Source organism: Pseudopodoces humilis, chromosome 9, assembly GCF_049639895.1.
Source record: "Pseudopodoces humilis isolate 2021_Gansu_Grassland_sample_001 chromosome 9, ASM4963989v1, whole genome shotgun sequence".
NCBI classification, from domain to species: Eukaryota; Metazoa; Chordata; class Aves; order Passeriformes; family Paridae; genus Pseudopodoces; species Pseudopodoces humilis.
Genome location: NC_142208.1, coordinates 32,943,004 through 32,962,722, shown reverse-complemented (window position 1 = coordinate 32,962,722; position 19,719 = coordinate 32,943,004). Strand labels below are relative to the sequence as shown.

The window sequence follows — 19,719 nt, the reverse complement described above, 5'->3', positions numbered from 1 at the left end:
CCTGCCCATAGCAAGGGGTGGAATGAGATGGGCTTTAGGGACCCTTTCAGTCCAGAGCATTCTGTGGTTCTCTGGTCTGATGGACAGGGAAGGAGGAGGCTGTGACAGGCTCTGGCTGGACAGACATTTGTTGCTCTCTGAGGATGTTCTGTGGCAGCTATTCCATTGCATCAGTCCAAGGGGGAAAGTTTGCTGGCTGGTTTGAAAAGAAAGGGTTTGGCCAAGGAGATCCTGAGGGTCAGCAGGAGCTTCCCTTTCCCTCCTGTGGATGCTGAGCCCAGGCGCATGTTTATAATTTGGATGGCCATGGCTTTGACATGGGTGAGTGATCCAAGGATGACAAAAAATCTAATCACTTGGATGTCCAAAAGCAGCTCAGTCCATGTTCCTGGAAAACCCTCAGCTTGAGGAATAGTTGTGTTTTCTCTGGCTGCTGTCCTCCACACCATAACCTCTTCCAAAGTGAGAAAGCAAAGCCTGGATGCTCAGCATTGCTCAGTGTTGGGGTTTTTCATCCTCTGGGAGAAGTGATACCACAAGGAGAGGGTCAGAAGCTCCACACTGTGTGACACAAGCTCTGTAGGGATGGGGAAGGGGCTGCCTGGTGCAGAATCTCTCCTGAAGTCAGTGGGCACGCTCTCCCCCAGCCCCTCTGGGCCAGGCTGGTTGGCCGGAGCCGCTGCCGAACGCCCGGTGGTTGCTACAACCAACAACCAGCAATAGCATCACTAAGGAACTCCAGTGGGATCCAGTCCAAGCAGGTCCCACAGATATTTTCATTTTCCAGGCAGGAAAGCCAGCTGGGCTCAGGTGCTCGTGGCAGTGGGTGAATCCCCAAGGCAGGGCTGTGCTGCTGGGTGTGGGGCAGCGGGGCTGCAGCAGAGTGGGAAGAAAGCAAAGGCCAGGGTTTCAGAGCTGAGGGGTTCTGGAGAGCAGTGCTGGCAGGCGGCTCTCGGCGTGGGAGGACTGGCACAGAGTGACGAGCAGGATGAGGCAAGTCATGGGAAGCATTCTTGCCTTTGGTGGGGCACGGTCAGAGCCCTCCCTGGGATGGGAATGCCAGGAAAACCAACTAATTCCTCATGGGGAATAAATGTGCTCGAGAAAACCCTGCACATTTGGGTATCCCCCAGGCTGCTTTTAATGCTTCCAGCCCAGAAGAATGCAAAGTTGGGCGATTTCGGAGGAAGAGCTGAAATAATGGCAAGTGTCTTTGTGGCTCAATGTGTGCTCAAGTCTGGGTTTATATGGGGTAAAAACACCTCGTGTGCAGTGGGCAAAGCAAAGGACAGCCAAGGTGTCCAGACTGCACTTTCCAGTTACCCACAAAGGATTCACTTTTCAGATGGGGAAACTGAGACATGGGGCTTTCCCTGAGTCCCCAGGTGCTAATGTCAGACTGGGAACTGAGCTTTGAGGTGCTGGGTGCTGGACCAGCATCTGGCTCTGGTTAATCTGGCAGATTGGTTAATTTTTCACTTGAGCTGGGAACCACATGTGTTTGTAGGCCTGAAACCTGGTACCATAATCAAAACAAAAATAATTTGACCTGAAAGAAATGTTTTCTTCATACCAAGAGAGATATTTAGGCCAAGCAGGAGGGGAGGGAGCTGCTCCTGGAAGCAATTACATGGCTACATAACTGGGCTAATTAAGAGAGAAATCTAAACGTTGGAAGTTAAGCTGGGAGGATAATACTTAGGAAAATATTGCCTTTCATTCCTCAAAATCCTGGTTGTGTCTCTTCTGTCCGCAATTCCATAGCCCAGAGAGGGAAGGTGAGCCCATATCCCTCTCTTTATTATTTACTCATATGGCACCAAACCAGGCAGGCTTCAACTTCAGGCAGCAACCAAGTTGTGCACATGGTTGTCATTGAAAGATCAACAACTTTTAAACCATAGGCACCATGACAGTCCTCCTGCTCCTTTTAAATGCACATGAACTCTTTGCCTTGTGCTTCTTTGCCTTCAAACTGGGAGTGATCCAGGGGGATCTCAGTCAGGTGAGTGGGTGATGATGAGGTGTCGTTTAATTATCTAGAGGCTGGAGGCAAGTGAGGTGGGAAGAAACTGGTTTCTGTTCTTCACCCCAGTCAAGGTGAGTTTGGATACCTGGCCTGACATCTCTGACCTCCTTGATATGAGGACATGAACCATCCTCTCATTTCAATGTAGGGTTTCCAGCCTCATCTTTTATTCCCCCTTTCCACGTGAAGTACAAGCCCAAGGAGGACACATCCCACCTCCCTGATCCCAGAATTGTTCTGACAGAGCGTTAATGAATCTCCTCACAGCTTGCTCTCCTTCCCAGGCAGTGCTCTTGGCCTCACAGCCCATGGGGACTGTGTCTGTACTGGCAGGCCATGATCAGAAATGGTTTGGATCAGATTTTTCCACTAATTGGGAGGTTTTTCTTTTTCTGATGTGGGTGCATCTAAAATAAATGGGAAATGTGAAGTGTTGCAAAGGTGACAGGAGGTGGCTTAGACCCCAGGAGTGCTCCCAGCTGGGCTGATTTTGGCAGGAATGAGTGGTTTTATCCTTTGCAAGTCACTCAGAGAAGCATCTGGGTGAATTAGGTGAGAAGATGGATTTTCTAAAAGAAATTCACGCTCTGCCAGGGATGCTTTGTGGTGGAGAGACACCCGCTGGGTTTTCCTCCGCAGTGGTGTGGTGGATTCTTCTCCAGAGGAACTTGACATGTCCCACCTCCACATCTGCTGCTTTCTGACATCCTGGTGTGAACATTTCCTGGGATCTCGGGCGTTGTGTGCCAAAACATCTCGCAGCAGCACAAACATTGGGTTTGGTGGCTTGGCTGAGTCATTGACGGGAAGCCAAGCCATAGGCCAGCCCTGATGTTGGTGTGTGCAGATTGCCTTCCTTCCCACAGGCTCTGGGCAGCTGCAGGGGACACATGACACGTCCCTCACACCAGTGACTGCCACCCTCAGTGGGAATTTGCAATAATCCCCAGCTGCGGCCACGCAAGCCCTCGCTATCTCTTCCCCATTCTGCTTCCTGCCATCAAAAATTCTGATGTGGTGGTCACTGAGAGATTTCAGTTTGTATTAGAACAGTTCCAAACACAGCTATCCTTTATACTGATGTGTTTTTTGAATGGATAATTTATATATATATATATATATATATATATATATATATATATATATAATTTTTTTTACATATATTCTTATATATATATATATATATTTAAGAATATATGTAAACATTTAAGGCCAGGTTACATAGAGCCTGGAGCAGCCTGGACTAGTGGAAAGCGTCCCTGCCCAAGTCAAAGATTGGAACATGATGGACTTTGAAGTTCCTTCCAACTCAAACCATGCTATTTTTCTAACTTTTAATGTATATATGTATTTGTTCAACCCAGCCATGTTCCCTGCAGCACAAACCTCAAGCAGGAGTAGCCCTGGCTGGAAATGGAGGGTGGTGCTGTAGAGTTTGAAAATACAACTTTCCATGAAAAGAAAGGCACAAATATCTCAGTGGCATGTAAGGCACTGCACTGCTGGCAGGAATTGTCAGATGTGATGAGATACTGGTTCCTCCCACTTGTAGGATATGTGTATTGGTAGCAAATCGAGGCTTGGAGGTGGTTCTTGTGCCCCATTTCTGATGGTTCTTCAAGGTTTTAGTCCCTCTGAGCCTTCAGAGAGGTTGCAGTTTGAAGAGCTACATCTCTCCTAACAAATACTGTACTCCTGGTCTTTTCCTCCTGAGTTTTCTCTAATATCCATTTAATTTTCTGCAAAGGTTGAACCCGTGAACACTGAGGATTTCCAGGTAGCTGTCAAAGTATCTCTCCTCTGTGAAGCTCTGTATTATGTAAGGTCTTGCAGTATATGGGACAGAGAGTAGCTACTCTAGAATAAATAAAGAATTAAAATACAACATTCCTCTGCATCTCCATGGCTTACGGAGAACATTCTGTGGTTATGAGTTCATAGACAACTTCTTCCCTGTGAGGGATGGGTGGATGAGAGGGTGCTGGCAGCAGTGGGCACCAGCTGAGGAGGAGGTGAGGGTGAAGCCCTGGGTGTGCCTGATGAGGGTGAGTTATAGAGAGGACTTTGTGCCTGTTGTGGGAAGGGTCTGGGCACAAGGGCACCATTGACGTTGTTCCCTGGCTGCCTGGACAGACAGAGCCTTTCACAGGGTGACTTCACTGCCCTGGGAGGAGCACGTGCCTTCAGAGGATGGAGTCATCTGCACCAGGAATCACAGGAGCATCCCTCTGAAAGGAGGATGTGTGGTTCTTGTGGTTTTCAGGGTTAAAATCAGCTCCAGCCTGGGCTGGAGATCCATGGGGTCACCAGCCACAGTGCAGTGTGTAATGCTCATGATGGCTGGGAGCCTGGCTGGCCCCTCTGCCTTGTTTTCCCTTCCGAACTTAGGAGTGCTGGCAGTTTCCATGAGGATCCAGGCACAAAGGAGTTTGTACACTCCCAGAGCTGAAGGAAGCAGCCCACCAGTTTGAAATGTTTCGGGCTGGTCTTGGCACTGAGTGGGAAGAAGTGGGAGAAGGGACCTCTCCTCTCTGAGCACCTAAGTCTTTCCTTGAGGGTAGAAATCTCTAATTTTCACATAAGAAGATTTTCTGTTTAAATTTTGGCACCTTTCAGGCTTGCTGGAGCAGGCAGGAGAGGTGGCAGGGATCTTGGTTGGTGTCAGCACCCACTCCAGCCAGTGACAAGTATTCCCAAGTGTAGTGATAGGCAGAAAACTGGAGGTTTTAAATTCCATACGTATCCCAGGAAATAGTTTGCTGTTGATGTAACTTTTGAGAGAGATTCCAGCTTCCAAGCCCCAGTGTTTTTTAAATAAACAGGAATGTGAGTCTGCAAAGGTCAGTTTGTGGCTCGGTGGGAAAAAGCCTTTGGTTGAGGATCAAAAGAAACTGGTAGGTTTGAAAGTGGAAGGGACATCTTCCACTATCCCAGGCTGCTCCAAGCCCCATCCAACCTGGCCTTGGACATTTCCAGGGATCCAGGGGCAGCCACAGCTGCTCTGGGCACCTGTGCCAGGGCCTGCCCACCCTCCCAGGGAACAATTCCTTCCCCAAATCCCATCTAACCCTGCCCTCTGTGAGTATGAAGGAGTTCCCCCTTATTCTGTCTTGTCTAAAGTCCCTCCCCAGCAGCACCTTCAGGCACAGGAAGGGGCTCTAAGGTCTCTCCCAGTTCCATCCCATTCCAGCCCCTGCTCCACCCCTCCATGAGGCCCAGGGATGCAGGGTTGAGTGTTGCACCCTTTGTTCACACTCACATGGGAGGACAGGGCTGGGAACACAAACAAAGCTTGGCAGTGTCTGTCCCAAACATGGACAAAATCCAATTGTATCCCGAGGATGCACATCTGATTCACCACGTGCTGTTTAACCCTCCTGTCCCCAGGCTTGTATTCTGTGTGACTCCAAAAAGCAGCTTTTAGAAAGCACAGAGATTCACCCTGGAAGGAGTCAGCATGCTCAAAAGTGGCATTTTGGCTCAAAAAAGGCAAGAGGGATTTTTCACTACGGTTTACAAAAAAACCCTCCCCCGGCACTCTAGGAGCTGCTGGGTTAGATAGGAGCTACTGGGAGTTACTTGGAACCACTTGCCTTGCAAAAATCTCCCAAAGGATTCCAGGAAGGCAAAACATTTCAAGAAATGGTGCTAAATAAATAAATAGATAAATAGGTAATAAATAAAGAAGGGTCCTTTATTTTTTCCTTTCCAGGAAAAGATGCTCAGGGTTAACCCTAGATCGAGGCTGTGACAGAAAAGTGAGATGTATTTCAAGTTTGCATTGGATTTGCAGGAGGTCTTGGTAGGTGGGGGCAGTGGGTGCAGGTGCCACACACTCATTGGATTTTTGGTCATCCACAATGTGTTTTTATCCCTTTTCTTGCTGGCATTCTCTTTTCAGTGCTGCTGAAACAGTGACATGAAGTTTGGTTTTAATTTTTATAAGGTCCTGCCTTATCATTTAGGCCTTGGAGTGAGAACCACGGCAGCATAACAGAAATGTTAGTTCTGTGCTGAAAATTATGAAGTATGAAAATGGAATAGGGCTGAGAAAAAATAATAATCCCATAATAATGATGTTTCACTCTAACTTGGAGCGAGTCAAATCACTGAATTTCCCCAAAGATGAGCCACTCCAAATCCTGGAGTTTTGCCAGCTCTGGGGAGGAGTCGGGCTCAGGTTTGGCCTTTTCCACTGAAATCCATGGCATTGCAAAGCATCACTGGGAGAGCAGCCCTGCCACTGTCCCTGCTGGGCTCCTGGCAGTGCTGAGTGTGCTGGCATGAGGGGCCTGCAGTGCTCCAGGGGTCTGGATCTCAAGAGGATGCAGAGGAGAAGGCAGAGGTGAAAGGCTGGGAAGGGCAGCCTGTAAATAAATAAATACACAGTGATCACTAATGACCTGTTGTCTGAGCAAATGGATTTTTCCAGCTCATAGAAAAGGGTTCAGTGTCTGTTAGGGAAAATATTTGTTCCTGGCAGGAAATGAGGGTTTCCTCCAATTATTATTATGAATAGGAATGGATTGGGAGGCTGTGCTGGGTCTGAGTCCCCATGTGTGGGATGCTGTGCTCGGGTGGGACAGTGGAGCCCCAGAGTGGTGTTCAGTGCTCTCTGATTCCCTGCATTGCTGTGCCTGCTGTATTTCCCCGTGATTTCTGGGATTCATCTCTCCAGCATCTCCCTGGGGCTCTGTAGCACCAGAGGGATTCCCACTGGTGGGTCATACAGCAGCTTTTTCTTTTGCACTTGTGGAATCTCCCTGAACATCCTCACTGTCACTGAGGCAGCTATGTACTCCAAAGACAAGAACTGTGAGTAAACCCAAATTATCTCCACAGGCTCCAAAGGCAGCATCACTACTAATGACTTAAAGCTTCCTTGCTTTTTTGATTCTGTTTGTTTAATACCGTGGTGTGAAGTGACTTGGGAGCATAATAGATATTTCTGAGCCAGCTGATGAAAGCTGGTTTTCACACTAAACAGAATAAAAGCAAAATTATCTGCTAAAGCTTTGAACGCACCAAGTAAGCACTGGTGCCTGTTGCAAAGTGAAGATTGGGGCTGAGTAAAGGTTGTTCTTTAGGGAGTGAGAAGGGAAAGGCTGGGAAGGCAGATCCTGAAAAACATGGCAGAAATGTGGTACCCACTGGGAGCAGGGCAGGGAGACATCCTCTGTTCTGGGATGCTGCTGCAGGCATGTTCTGTAGCACCTTGGCCTGTGGGGCTGTCTGTGAACCACTCAATGCCTTCATAGATAAAATTTTTAAGAAAATAGAATATTGATGAGTTTAAGCTCCCTGACATGGCAACACTGCGTCTCACCCAGCTCTGCACCTGGCACACAGGCTTCTCTTGCTTTTCACACCCCCCATCACTGCCTCCTGTGTTTCCCTGCCTCAGGTATTCCAGCATTTCTTTCCCAACACTTCATCACTCAGAAGCTCCTTCTGTAGGAGGACAGGGTCGGTGCAAGCCCCCTGACCTTCCCCCAGAGGCAGTGGTTGTACTGGAAGCCAGGAGTGGCAGTGGTCACCAGTGCTCCTTGGGGCAAAGTGGCTGTGCCTCCCTCTTTTTGGGGAGGCCAAACTGTAGCAGGGGAGGTGCTGGTGAGCCTGGGGTGTCACTGGGATGTGCTTGTGCCAGTGCTGCAGCCTGGACCTGCTGGCAAAGCTCCTTTGCTATAAAGAGGAGAATTGATTTTTGGAGCCTCAGGATTAAGCCAGGCTTGCTGCAGCTCCCTCCCTGTGTCCCCTCCATTTCCACTCACCAGGAAACCAGCCTGGGCATGGAGTGGGAGAAGATTGTGGGTGCCTTAAAAGCAGGGCAGAGCTTTGAACCCGAGTGATATGTGTGTGTGCATGGCCCAAATCACAGCAGCTGCCATAATGAAGTTCTGCAGAGTTTAAAACCAAATCAAACCCATTTTCCAACCTCAAGCACCTCTCCCTCCTCCTTGGCAGCATGGATGAATGCTTTCCCCAGCACAAACACCCGGCAGGATTTACCGTGATGCGAACAACCAAAGCATTTCTATTTAACATTATAAAGATAACAACTCAGGCTGAAGGTGTTTTACAGGAGGTGTTTGCCTCGGAGAGGGATTTAAACATGAAGCAGGCAGAGAATCCCCCAGTGGAGGTGACTTTGCTGGCTTGGGAGAACTGGCAGGGGCTCATCATTCCTGCCTGGAGCTCGCTGCCCGCTTCCCCCTTCCCTTCTGGCACTGGGTTATTTTCAGCTTTCTGAAGTGACTGTAGCCCAGTGTGCTAACAGGAGGTGATGACAGCTTGGGAGGTAGGGCCGCTGCTGCTGACAGCTTGTAGCGTTACACCTTTCCCGGGAAAATTGCAGCAATCACCTGGCAGGGTGGAAAAAGTAAAAAAAAATGTAAAAAAAAAGGTGTTTGAGCAAAAGCCGTGATCACCGCAGGGATCAGAGTCCTGCTAATATCGGTTCTGGTAGAGCCACCCTGTTTGCAGGGATGTGCTTTGGGGAAGAGCTCACAGCTGGGTGTTTCACCACGGGAGGAGTCAGACGGAGGAATGTTGCTGAGGGATTTCTCCAGCTTGCTGTCAGGGCTCTGCAGCTGCCAGCCCCGGGCCTAAGGGGAGGAAAAACCTGAGGAAAAGGATGGAGGTGAAGGATGAGTTGGTTCCTGCAGCCTTCTCTGACTGCAGCCTTGGTCCCTGCACTGTGTGGAGCATCATGAGACCCTGGGGGAAAGAGAAATAGCCTGAGCTTGGTGACCAGCATGGAAGAAGGGCTTTGTTCTGGAGCAACCATGCAGCTTATTCCAAGCGACCAAGAACTTCTTATTTATGTATTTTAGATGATTTTTCAAGTACTTCCATTAGCAACGCCTCATTTTGTCTCTGGGGGCTTGCTCAGTGTGCTGGATTAAAGCAGCTTTGGGAAGAGTTGGGGGAAGAAAAAACAGCACCTAAAATGGTCAAAAATGGGTCCTTGTGGTTGGTAAAGGTGTTCTGGGTGTTACAGGTGCTCACTGGGTGAAGTCAGGTTGGCCAGAAACGTCTCCCAAATGCCATCTGTGTTGGATTCCCACAGTTCCCAGGATTTGAGGTGCCTGGTACCCTTTTTCATCTGGAGGCCAAGGTTGTGGAGGGGCTCAGAGGGGCCCAGGGCTGCCTGGCCATGGGGAGCAAGCACTGCTTTGTGTCACCAAACCTGCTCTTTCCTGACATCAGCAGAGGACTTGACTGCCTGGTTCTGCCAGCTCAGCACCTCAGCACGTGCTAAATTCACCCAATAAATAAAAAATGAGCAAAGAACTCTGAAAGGGCTGCAGACAGACGCTGCATTGATGGTGGTGGCTGACCCACCGCTGCTCCACAGCCAGCCCATGGAATGCTGGCTTGGTGATCACCGTCCTGGGGCCGCCCTCCTGACCCCAGCCTCTGGCAAGGCGAGCTGTGGGATTCTGTGGCAGCCAGTGCCTGTGAAAACTTGCTTTCTGAGCTGTCAAATCTGCCTCAGAGGGAGTGTCTCTGCCCAGCACCTTCTGCATGTGGCCTTCCTCCAGCAGCAGCTGCCGCAGTACCGGCAGCACCGGGACCATCGCAAGGGGTTTTCCATCCTCTTGCATTCCCTGGAATGACCTCAAGGGTTGCAGCGTGTGTGGATTTGAGCAGGGAAAATGAGGCTGTTGGCTTGGTTGTCTTGCCAAAGTCCCATAAAATGCAAAATTTCCCTGAAAGTCAAGTAATCTCATGGCTGTTCCCCAAGACGTGTCCCAGCTTGGAAATGCTTTTCTTTTGGATGGGAAGAATGTGCGTTGGACCTGTTGAGTTACTCTGCAGTCTGCATCCTCCTTCATTGGCCACCACAGGAACCACTCATCTCCTCTGAAGCACTGGAGAGCATCTCCCATCCTCTCAGGATGCTCCATCCCACCTGCAGCAGCCCAGCATGTCCACACCTGGCTACCAAACCCTGGGAAGTGCCTGATTCAGGAAATGAGCTCAATGAAGAAGGAGAAAAATGAACATTCCCAAAAGTGCCATAGTTTTCTTTGTAGAAGGGATTTGCACTTTTGAGAGGGCTGTTGACTTTCAGGAGACCTAGGCTTTTCAAGTGCCTAAATCACTGTTGGAAATATGCTTGCAAATTTTGTGAAGTGCTTAAAAAATATTTCTGCTATGTCCTCGGGCCTTCTCCAGTGGTAATTACGAGTTGTCCATTAACCACAGTGCACAGCTCTCTGCTTGAAGCTGTTGCATGCTCAGCACCCAGAGGACAGAGGCACGGTTGGGATTTAACAAAAATGACCAGGATGACGTGAGGACTGGGTGCAGTTGCATAATTAGAGAAGAAATGCCCTTTTTTTCACACAGGCTTGGGGCTTGTGGGTTTTTGAAGGTTTCAGAGACTGAAGACCATGCAAAATGTAGCTTCCCCCAGCTTGGACAGTGGCCAACTCCTCCTGGGGCAGCAGGAACTTCTCTGTTTAGATAGAGAAGCCTCTGCAATGACTCTTCTTACTGTGTGCATGGGATAGTGCAGCACTCAAAGCCTCTGAGCAATGGTCCATGGGTCCAACTCAGCACAAGGCCCTTTGATTTGTTAAGAACTGGTTGGGGTGTGATGCAGAGCCCCTCATCTCCCTCAGGGGCTGTGTAAATGGGTGATCTTCCTTTGTTTACAGCCCAGGGTAAGTTATTTTGGTGGATTTGAATGCAAAAGCCCTCAAGTGGATGTGCTTAATTCCCTGGGAATGCCAGTGGGGATGTTTTGGAGCAGGGTTGTGTCTCAGGCTGTGTGTTTGCTCCTGAATTGGGCCAGCCAGAGCAGATACAGGCAGCAGCCCTGTCACTCTGTGTCCCCAATGCTCTGCTGGGTACTCAAGTTCTCCTGGCTCCCTCAGCCCCTCCTGGTGCTCCAGACCCTTTCTCTGGGCACTCTCCAGCCCCTCTTCCTTGTTATGAGGGACCCAGCACTGACCAGGAGCAGGTGGACACCTCTAGCTAGTGAGGGGGCTGCCTTCCTCCCAGGTATTTACTGAATTCCCATTCAGGCCTATCCCATGGGATGTGTCCAGGCCAGATGTCTGGGAAGTGACCACACCATCACATGCTGGCTTGATGAGAGACTCCACAAGCTGCTGAGATCCTCCTCAGTCTCCTCCTGCTCAGAGCACACACTCTGCCACCGGGATGGCCTCGTTATTTCTGTTGGCACTCAGTAATGAGGGTTTATTTTACTCTTTTAAAAACCAGCCTGGGCTAAGGCACTCCCTGGCAGGTGAGCGTGCTCGTGGCCGGACTGCATCCCTGGGAGGTTCTGCGTGCTCTGCTCCAGAGGGTTTGGAATGCCTGCATGCTCCTTGTCATTCTCAGAGTTTGAAACTGTTTAGAAGACGTGACAGTACATAAACTAAATCAAATTTCTGGCCAAGGTAACCAGGCGTGGAAACTCGGAACAGACAACTGTGCTCGCCTGGTCTTTAGTGAGGGGAGCAGCCATGAGCCATCACAGAGGAGGGTTTAGCAGGAGACAAGCTCCAGCTAGTTAAAGAGAGGGTTGAAGTTTCTCTTGGCTAATAAAGGGAGTTGTTGGAAATGTTAATTCATTCTTGGTGAGCACTGTTCTGCCTTACATGTGGAGCTGGGCGATGCATGGCGTGGAGATGGTGATGGGGCTGATCCAGAGCAGGATGGGGCTGCTTTTGATGCCGTTGCCTTTTGTAGAGGCAGCGGGGCCACAGGACCTGCCATGGATGGGGAGGTGGGGGGTTACAGCATCTGTCCATCTTCTGGGGACCTGCCGAGTGTTCCTGCTGCTCTGATTGTTTTCTGTTGGGCTGAGGGAGCTCAGGTTTGGGGTCAGGAAGATTCCTAGCTCAGCTGGTGTAACTTCTATCCCAGCTTCAGGATTTCCCCTCTAGCTCAGGTCTCTCCCTCAGCTGCCTCTCTCTCCTTGCCTCTGCAGAACCGCCAGACTTTCAACAGCCTCACCTGCCTTAGCACCACGGCCGAGGACGGCTCCCAGCGGCTCCAGGGCCCCCAGCCATGGCCCACGGCCCCGGAGGTGATGCCGGGCAGGACCCCCGCCTGCACCCCGGTCCCGGAGCCACCCCGTGCCCCAAACAGCAGGGATGACCTGTCCTGCGAGGAGGAGGAGGAGAGCGCCGGGAAGGAGGAGGACAGGGCGGCCTGGCGGAGCAGTGGGACGGGCACCGAGAGCCTCTTCCAGCTGGACGGCGAGATAGACATCGAGCAGATAGAGAACAACTGAGGAGGGAGCAGCTCTTCTCGCCCTGGGCTCTGGGGGCTGCCAGCAGAGCCGGGGAGGGCTCCTCGTGTCCAGCGAGTTTGTGGGATTCTGTCACTGCTGCCCTTCCTGTCAGCTGGAGGGGATGAAGCAGCTTTGCCAAAATTTCATCAGGTATTTAGAGGAATTTGTGTGCATGCGTGTGTAAATCTTGAAATTCTTTGTAACTACTGTAGCCAGAGATCAGCCAGTTGGAGGAAAGTGCCTGTCCCACAGGGAAAGCGGGCACAGGGATCGCCAAAAACTCGGGATCCACGAGTAAATGGCTTTTGCCAGGATGGGGGTGGAGCTGATGGAGCTGGCCGTGCTCCCACAGAGCCCACCTGTGCTAGTTCAGAAAGGGGTGCACAAGGAGAAACCACCACCCCTGGGACTGGAGAAAGGGAGGGAAAAGCAGAATATTGAGATTTGCAAACACTGGCTGGTGGCTGCTGGGGTGGCTGCGGTTCCTTTTCTCCGGCCGCATCCCGTGCAGCCCCAGCACCCGCCTCACTCCCCATGTCCCTGGCAGTGCTGTGAGAAGGAAATCACAAGTGAAGAGTTTTGCTTAGATTTAATAATGGCAAGAGCTGGATTTTTACTCCTTTATTTTTAGTTTTCCTGATGAGGAATTAAACAGATCCCTGGCCCGTGCAGGGCAGCATCTGCAGCAGTGCTTGCTGGGTGCTGCATGGAGATGCTCAAATGCCTTCCTTCCCTATTTTTTTTCTTCCCAGCCCCCTCTCTCAACTCTTTTGGGAAAAAAAAAAAATCCTACTCAGGCTCAGTGCCACCCTCATTTGGGTTCCCAACACCCTGTTTTGAGCAGGGCTGGGCTGTTTACCCATTTACCAGCAGCTGTGCCCACTTTGCTACCCGGGGCAGGGCTGCCACCCTCTTTTTTTTTGGCTTTACTGTGAAGGGCTGCCTGCCCAAGGCACGTCGTGGAGGGGTTACTTGACAAAGTCAGCTGGCAAAAGGCTGAAAATCCAGGTAGCAGCACTGAAAGCTTTTCCTCTTCCTGTGCCTTTTTTAAGCACAGATAAAGTGGTGACCATTATGTTTGTACAATATGAATTCTCTTTGCTAAAAATAAGCTGTCCACTCGCTAACAGGTTTAGAAGGACACTTTTTTTTTTCTCCATCTGGTTTTGTTTTTGGTTTTTTTTATTATTGTTTGTTTAAAGATCTAGGAAAGCTGTACAAATGGCTTCCAGCATCTTCTGGATTCCTTCTGCTGGTTCCTTCAAGCTCAGTGGTCACTTCCTGAGCTTTGCAAATGCAAGAAAAGAGAAAAACCATTGATACCAAGAGCAGTTGAAGACAGGACATTTTTAATGGGGTTCAGCACCCTGCTGGCAATGCCTTGAGGGTCCATAACTCAGAAAGGCTGAGAGCTGCTGGTACAGGTTTCATCCATCGTTTCTGGTTATGTTAGTGCACTTTTTTTCTGCAGTGGTTTGGGATGTGTGTGGCATCTCCCACCACAGTGGAACCCATCGGTTGTTACCCCTGTCCTGCCACTGCTGAGGTTTTGCTGGTGGCTGTGGCCATCTCCAGTCCCTCCAGGCAAGCAGGACAAGCCCCAGATATTCGGGGAGGGGATGATAGGGATGTCTTTTCATTTTGGGGAACCCTCCAGCTCTTTTAAAGTGTCACTTGTTGCATCACTTAGAAGAAAATACATCCTGGGTTAGTTTTTATCCCTCCTGTTGTGGAGGGTCCAGCCATGCCAGTGTTTTCCCAGGCTGCTGCCCCTCTGTCCGTGCCCCTGCAGTGGCACCTCACAGCACAGTTCTTGGCTTTGAGTCTTCCTGATGCTCCATCCATCCATCCATCCCTCCCCACCACTGGCACATCCTGGTCTCGGGGTGCACAGCTCCCGCTGGCCACAGGCACCTCCTCAGCTGAGCAACAAAGGGCAAATTCACCCAAATCCACGTCCGGCTGCCGCCGCAGAGCTCCGGGTGGGCTCTCGGGTGGGCATCCCCAGGGCTGGAATTCCTAAGGGCTTCTGTTTTCTTTCCAAGGGCTGCTCCTGGTGCCATACTAACCCTCCAGAGGGGGAAGGTGGCCAATGGACCACGGCCCAGCTGTCCTGGACCTGGTGGCCAAAGGGCCACAGCCCAGCTGTCCTGGACGTAGCCGTAGCATTCAGTTTACATTCAGCACAACCCGTTTGCCTTACTAAAAACGCTTCTCCAATGAGTCATGGCCTTACACTGGGCACGTTGGCGTAGGCACAGACTACAGTTAGCGACAGTTTTGAGGCCACGGTGATGTTCTGTTGGGTATTTTTTGTTGGGTTTGTATGATTTCACGTACTTATTCTCAGTTTAAGAAAGCCTTACTTTTCAATTTTTTTCTCTCTCTCTCTCTCTCTCTCTCTCTGTAGAGGTAAAACATTTGTGGATTTATATATATATATAAATATATATATAAATAAAGTAATTAAAAATATTAAATATAATATAGTATGTGCCTCAGATTCAGGGGACATCCTGTTGATTGTAAAGTCAGAAGTGGCGTTGCTCCCCTGGTGTCAGGAGATCTGTCCCCTATGCAGTGGGAGAGCAGGGCATCCCCTGGGGGTCTTGCTCTTGGTTTGTAAAGGACTTCACCTATTACACAGATGCTTTGGGAACCCCCCAAATCCCCTGGCAAACCCCTGCCGGCTGCCAGAATGTGATACTAAAGTAATATGCAGACAAGGGATGTTATTCCTTGCTAGGTAGCTCAAATAGGCTCATTATTGTGAAGGGACTCAGTGGCTTGTCCATGGTGTGACCCAGTCTGGGCAGCAGCTGTTTTGGGATGACACCAAAGCTGTGGCAGCAGCAATAAAGGTTCTTCATCCTGAAAAAAAAATAGGATTTTAACACAGAAAGTCTTAGCAGGCACACACAGAGTTCGCTGTGTGTTTTGCAGATGTAGCTCTTTGAGCCTGTCCTATGAAAGAGTACATTGAAAAAAAAAAAAAGAAACCAACGAAAAGAAGCGTTTGTAAAATAGATTGTAATTTTTCCACGTGCTAGCATAGCCTGTTTGGCCAATAAAGTTGTGTTTCAAGTGCATTGTTTAAAACTCCTGGCTGCCCAGGCAAACAGACTGACGTAGGATGTTCTAGGATTGTAGCAGTGCTTTGCGGCGTGTGTGGGTTTGGTGTTCAAGAAAGAAAAAGAAGAGGATGGCCAAATAAAAAACAAATCAAAAACGAAAAAAATGGGAAGAAGAATAAAAAACAAAGCCTTCTGGAGCTATGACCTGTAGTAGCCAAGTCTCGCTGGCAATTGCACAAGCGCCGCGGGCCGTGCGTGTCCCGGGAGGGGCTGCCCGAGGTGTCCCCTCCGCGGGCGGGCGAGGAGGCTGCTCCTGCCCCCTCCATGACTTGATTGCACTAGAGCAGCTCAATCTCAGGAAATTGCTTGTTACTTTTACTGTGTAAATAAAGCTTCCTGGTTCAATAACCCCTGTCCTGTGTCTCGCCTCTCTGTGCTGTCCCCGTGGCCCGTGGGGTCCGGGGCGTTGGGGACGTCGCTGATCCTGGGGGTTGTGGCACTGGTTGGAGTTTGATGGGGTTGGAGTTTGATGGAACCCTCTCCTCTCCTCTCCTGGCTGCACCTCTTTGACATCTCTATAGGTGCTGGGAAGTGATGTCCCAAAGAATGGGTGGGGGACTGGAAATCCCTCAACCAGGACCCTCCCTTGGGGTGTCTGTGTAGGAAGGGGGTCCCAGCCATGGGCTGCACAAGAAAATGGACATTTTTTGATATTCACGTGCAGACAGACACGCTGCACCCTCCCCATGGTGGGGGGACATCTCCCATGCCTCCCCCCAGCCCCCAGGCTGTCATTTAGCTGTAGCACAGCCAAAGATAAAAACAACAAAATGCAAATTGAAGTGCCAAGTAGCACCTCCTTCTTTTTGTTTAAGGACAACCATAATATCCTGCCTCTTAAAATAAAATCTCATCTCAAATCTAAACTGAGAGCCCACAGCAGGCCAAGGGGACGTGGGGGTGTTAAGTAAGTTCTTGGGGAAACGGGGCAGGATCTCCCTGCAGCCTTTGTAACCCAAAAAAGAAAAGGGCTGCACTTCCTCCAGCAAGCAAACAGTGTAAAAAGTTTCATGACAGATGGCAGGATGTTTATCTGCCTAAACTTAATCAGATTGAAGTGATAGGCTTAGTATAACAGAACAAAAAGGGAAGAATTAGGGGATAAAAAAGAAATTCTCAGTGATCCATCACAGCCTGAACGTTTGACCAGGGTTTACAGCATCTTTCCATGTGTGTGGATGCTGACAGTACCATACACTTTGGCTGAACCACTACCCAGAGGATAAAAGATGCAAAAACAGACCAAAAAAATTGCACGAAGGTCATTTTCCCAGATGTAGTTTATTTTATTAGAACTTAATTCCCAGCCCTCTTTCCCCTGCTGTCCCCAAGGGGGGGACATATGCAGCACCAGGGCCAGCTGGTAACTGAAAAACAAGTGTTCCAGCAACACTCCAGAAACAGGGAGCATCATTTTGGTGTCCTTCAGTGAGTGGGGTCATCTTCAGCTGCTGGGACTGCTGGAACCAGAGCTGGAATTATCCTTTACCTCCTGCTTGCAGATGCAGAGAGCAGTGGCTGAATGTAGACAGTGGCCAGCACATGCTGCCTCAGAGTATGGATATATATTAAATATATGTAACACAAACATCATTGCATGATTTCCACGATCCCTTGGAGATCTGAAGCAGGTTAAAGCCCAGTCTTGCCCAAAGCCCAAGAGGGTACAGAACTACTGATATGTTGATTAAAAGGGGACTTTTGCCTCTAAAAGGTGACCCTTGCAAACACTACCACGTGTCACTGAGGGTGGGCAGAGGACTTGATGGAACAACCCCTAATTTTTCATTTTTTTGACCCATTTTGAGCCCCTTTCATGCTCTTACCAGGTGCAGCACGGCCAGGTGTTACCACACACGCTGCAACAGCTGCACTGCAAAACTGACAGGGAGAGAAACCAAAATCCTTGGGGAAGGGCTGCAATGCCTGGAGGCAGGGAGCAGGTCCTTTTAAAAATCCTTGTTTTGATCAGGAAAAAGGGTAAATTTTATGCCTGTCCTGGCCCTGGATGTGCTGAGCACTCCTGGCAGCAGGCGGGGGCTGAGCTGGTGCTGCAGATTCTCAGCAGGCATGTGGAGCAGGATCAGTCCCAGGGGATGTTCAGTGAGTACAGAATCCCAGAATCCCAGAACGGTTTGGGATGGAAGGGACCTTAAAGCTCCTCCTATTCCATCCCTGTCATGGCAGGGACACCTTCCACTGTCCCAGGCTGCTCCAAGCCCCTGCTCCAACCTGGCCTTGGACATTTCCAGGAATGAAGCAGCCACAGCTTCTCTGGGCACCCTGTGCCAGGGTCTCCCCACCCTCAGAGTGAGGAATTTCTTCCCAATATCCCATCAAACCTACCCTTTTGAAGCTATTCCCTCTTGTTCTATCACTACATGCCCTTGTGAAAAGTGCATTTTCAGCTGGAGCTGTGTCTGACTCAGCCCTGGCACAGGGACTGCACATCCAGGATTTTAATGGGGAGAGGTGATAAACCCACCCCCCCCCCACAGCCATGGCTGCTCACAAGACCCCACCCGCAGAGGGAAGGCAAAGACCATCAGTCCTATGGCCTTTCCCAGCTTTTCCAGGTAAGGAAAAGCATTTCTGATCCTACAAACATCAGTGCCAGTGCTGGTCCCACTGAGCACAACGACACACAGGCTAGATGCGAAGGACAGGGTTTATTCCTGACAGGATGGCTCAGTTATTCCCTGATGTGTTACTGGATTCCTGTGCCCTCACCCAGGGCTGATCCTGGCAGAATCACGGATCCTGCCTTGCCAAGGCAGGACTGTCCCCCTCCCCAGGGGTTTTGTGCCACCCGAGGCACACGCAGGACCCCGGGGCTTGGTGGCCTCCAGCAGCCCCCAAGGACACCCCCCACCCCATCTCAGGCACCCCAAAAGGCACAGGACGTGTGGGTTAAAGAGGTAAATCCATGCACGAGGGGCTGCCCGGCTTCCCAGTTTCCCACCTCCAGGCTGGGTCCCCTGTGTGAGCAAAGATAAAAGAGGGGAAGAGGTCCCCAGCATCACCCAGAGGAGGCTGAAGCCACTCACAGGCACCAAGGGCAGGACATTCCAGACTTGCAGAGCACAGCAGGTTTGGTGCTCTCTTGGATGAGAGAGGAGATGATTTTAGTGCCATTACGTGAAACATTTTGGAAGGTGGGTGCCCTGGACAGGGCTGGGCTGGGTTAATGTGAGATGGAGGTGGGAAAGGATGAAGTGGTTCCATGGAGAGGCTGCAGGTGAAGGTTCACCCCTGCTTCTGCTGGGATTTACAGATGCTGGAGGATGATGTCCACGGCCTCGGCCAGGTTGTTCACGTAGGCATCAGGCTTCACCTCGGGGTGGTTTTCATCTGATGGCCTGGAAGGAGACAGAGGGGCACAGCTGAGCAAGGGCAGGGCCCCAAACAGGTCCCATGTCCTGGTCACCCTGCTGCCCACAGAACCCAGACAGCACCAATGGAGCAGCCCTGAGCTTCATATTCCTCCCTCTTCTGTTCATTTTTCCCCTTTCTCTCTCCCACACCCTTTCTTTCCCACATGCCCAGGTGGATCCTATGTCCTTTGTGCAAATGAGCTCGGCAAAACCTTGCAAAACCTCAGCTGGAAGAGAATCTCCACTTAGTTAATTAATCCAAATCAATGTACTGCATTTTACATGGCCCTTCTGCATCCAGGCAATAGCAGCACCAGACAGGGATTGCTGTAAGGACACCTCAAAATTACAAATCATTATTCTCCTACAGTTTTTATCTAGAAATAGGTAAAGAACAATTCCCTTTCATCCTAGAGGCATGGAAAGTCTTCACATCACTTCAGTGAAAAGGAAGGTTCTGCCAGGGTTTCATTTTGCAGGACCACCATCTCTTGCAAACCCACCATGTTGAAATGTTTGAAACATCACCAGAAGAAGGTTCAGTCTCACCCTCCACCAAGGCACCACCCCAAAGCAGAGTGACTTGAAGGCGTTTTTTGCCAATACTTAATTAGCAGCACTGGCCTAACGAGGCACAGCTGCACAATCCCATTGTGCTGATTCAGCTGCACTGCTGGTGGGGAGGGGGGCAGATGTGGGAGGCAGAAATTTTCCAAACCTCATGGTCCCGTTATGGCTCTTGGGCTGAGAAACCCAACAGCTGCTGAAGGGAAAACATATGTATTTTATACGCTTAATGACCTTCCTTTGGGAAAGAGATGGGAGCCCAAATGTCCACCTCCCACCTCTCCTGCTCCCTGGGAAGGACAAACCTTTATTTAGCACAGCCTCTCGGTGGGGAAGATGCATTTCCCACCAGATGCAGGG

At 50.2% G+C, this 19,719-nt stretch overlaps 2 protein-coding genes across 7 annotated transcripts in view; one reads left to right on the top strand and one right to left on the bottom strand.

The window, feature by feature from the left end:
* FAM53B (family with sequence similarity 53 member B) overlaps positions 1 to 15,766 on the top strand; it is a 44,250-nt gene extending 28,484 nt beyond the window's left edge. For all 4 annotated transcript variants that reach the window (XM_088059926.1, XM_088059924.1, XM_005528831.3 and 1 more), the window contains one exon: positions 11,979 to 15,766. In XM_088059926.1, the coding sequence (XP_087916052.1) occupies positions 11,979 to 12,284 (306 nt within the window). In that variant the 3' untranslated portion in view covers positions 12,285 to 15,766. The remainder of the gene's footprint in view (positions 1 to 11,978) is intronic.
* Positions 15,767 to 18,068: 2,302 nt separating this feature from the next.
* LHPP (phospholysine phosphohistidine inorganic pyrophosphate phosphatase) overlaps positions 18,069 to 19,719 on the bottom strand; it is a 70,793-nt gene continuing 69,142 nt past the window's right edge. For all 3 annotated transcript variants that reach the window (XM_014257734.2, XM_005528830.3, XM_014257735.2), the window contains one exon: positions 18,069 to 18,777. In XM_014257734.2, coding sequence (XP_014113209.1) covers positions 18,687 to 18,777 — 91 coding nt within the window. In that variant the 3' untranslated portion in view covers positions 18,069 to 18,686. The remainder of the gene's footprint in view (positions 18,778 to 19,719) is intronic.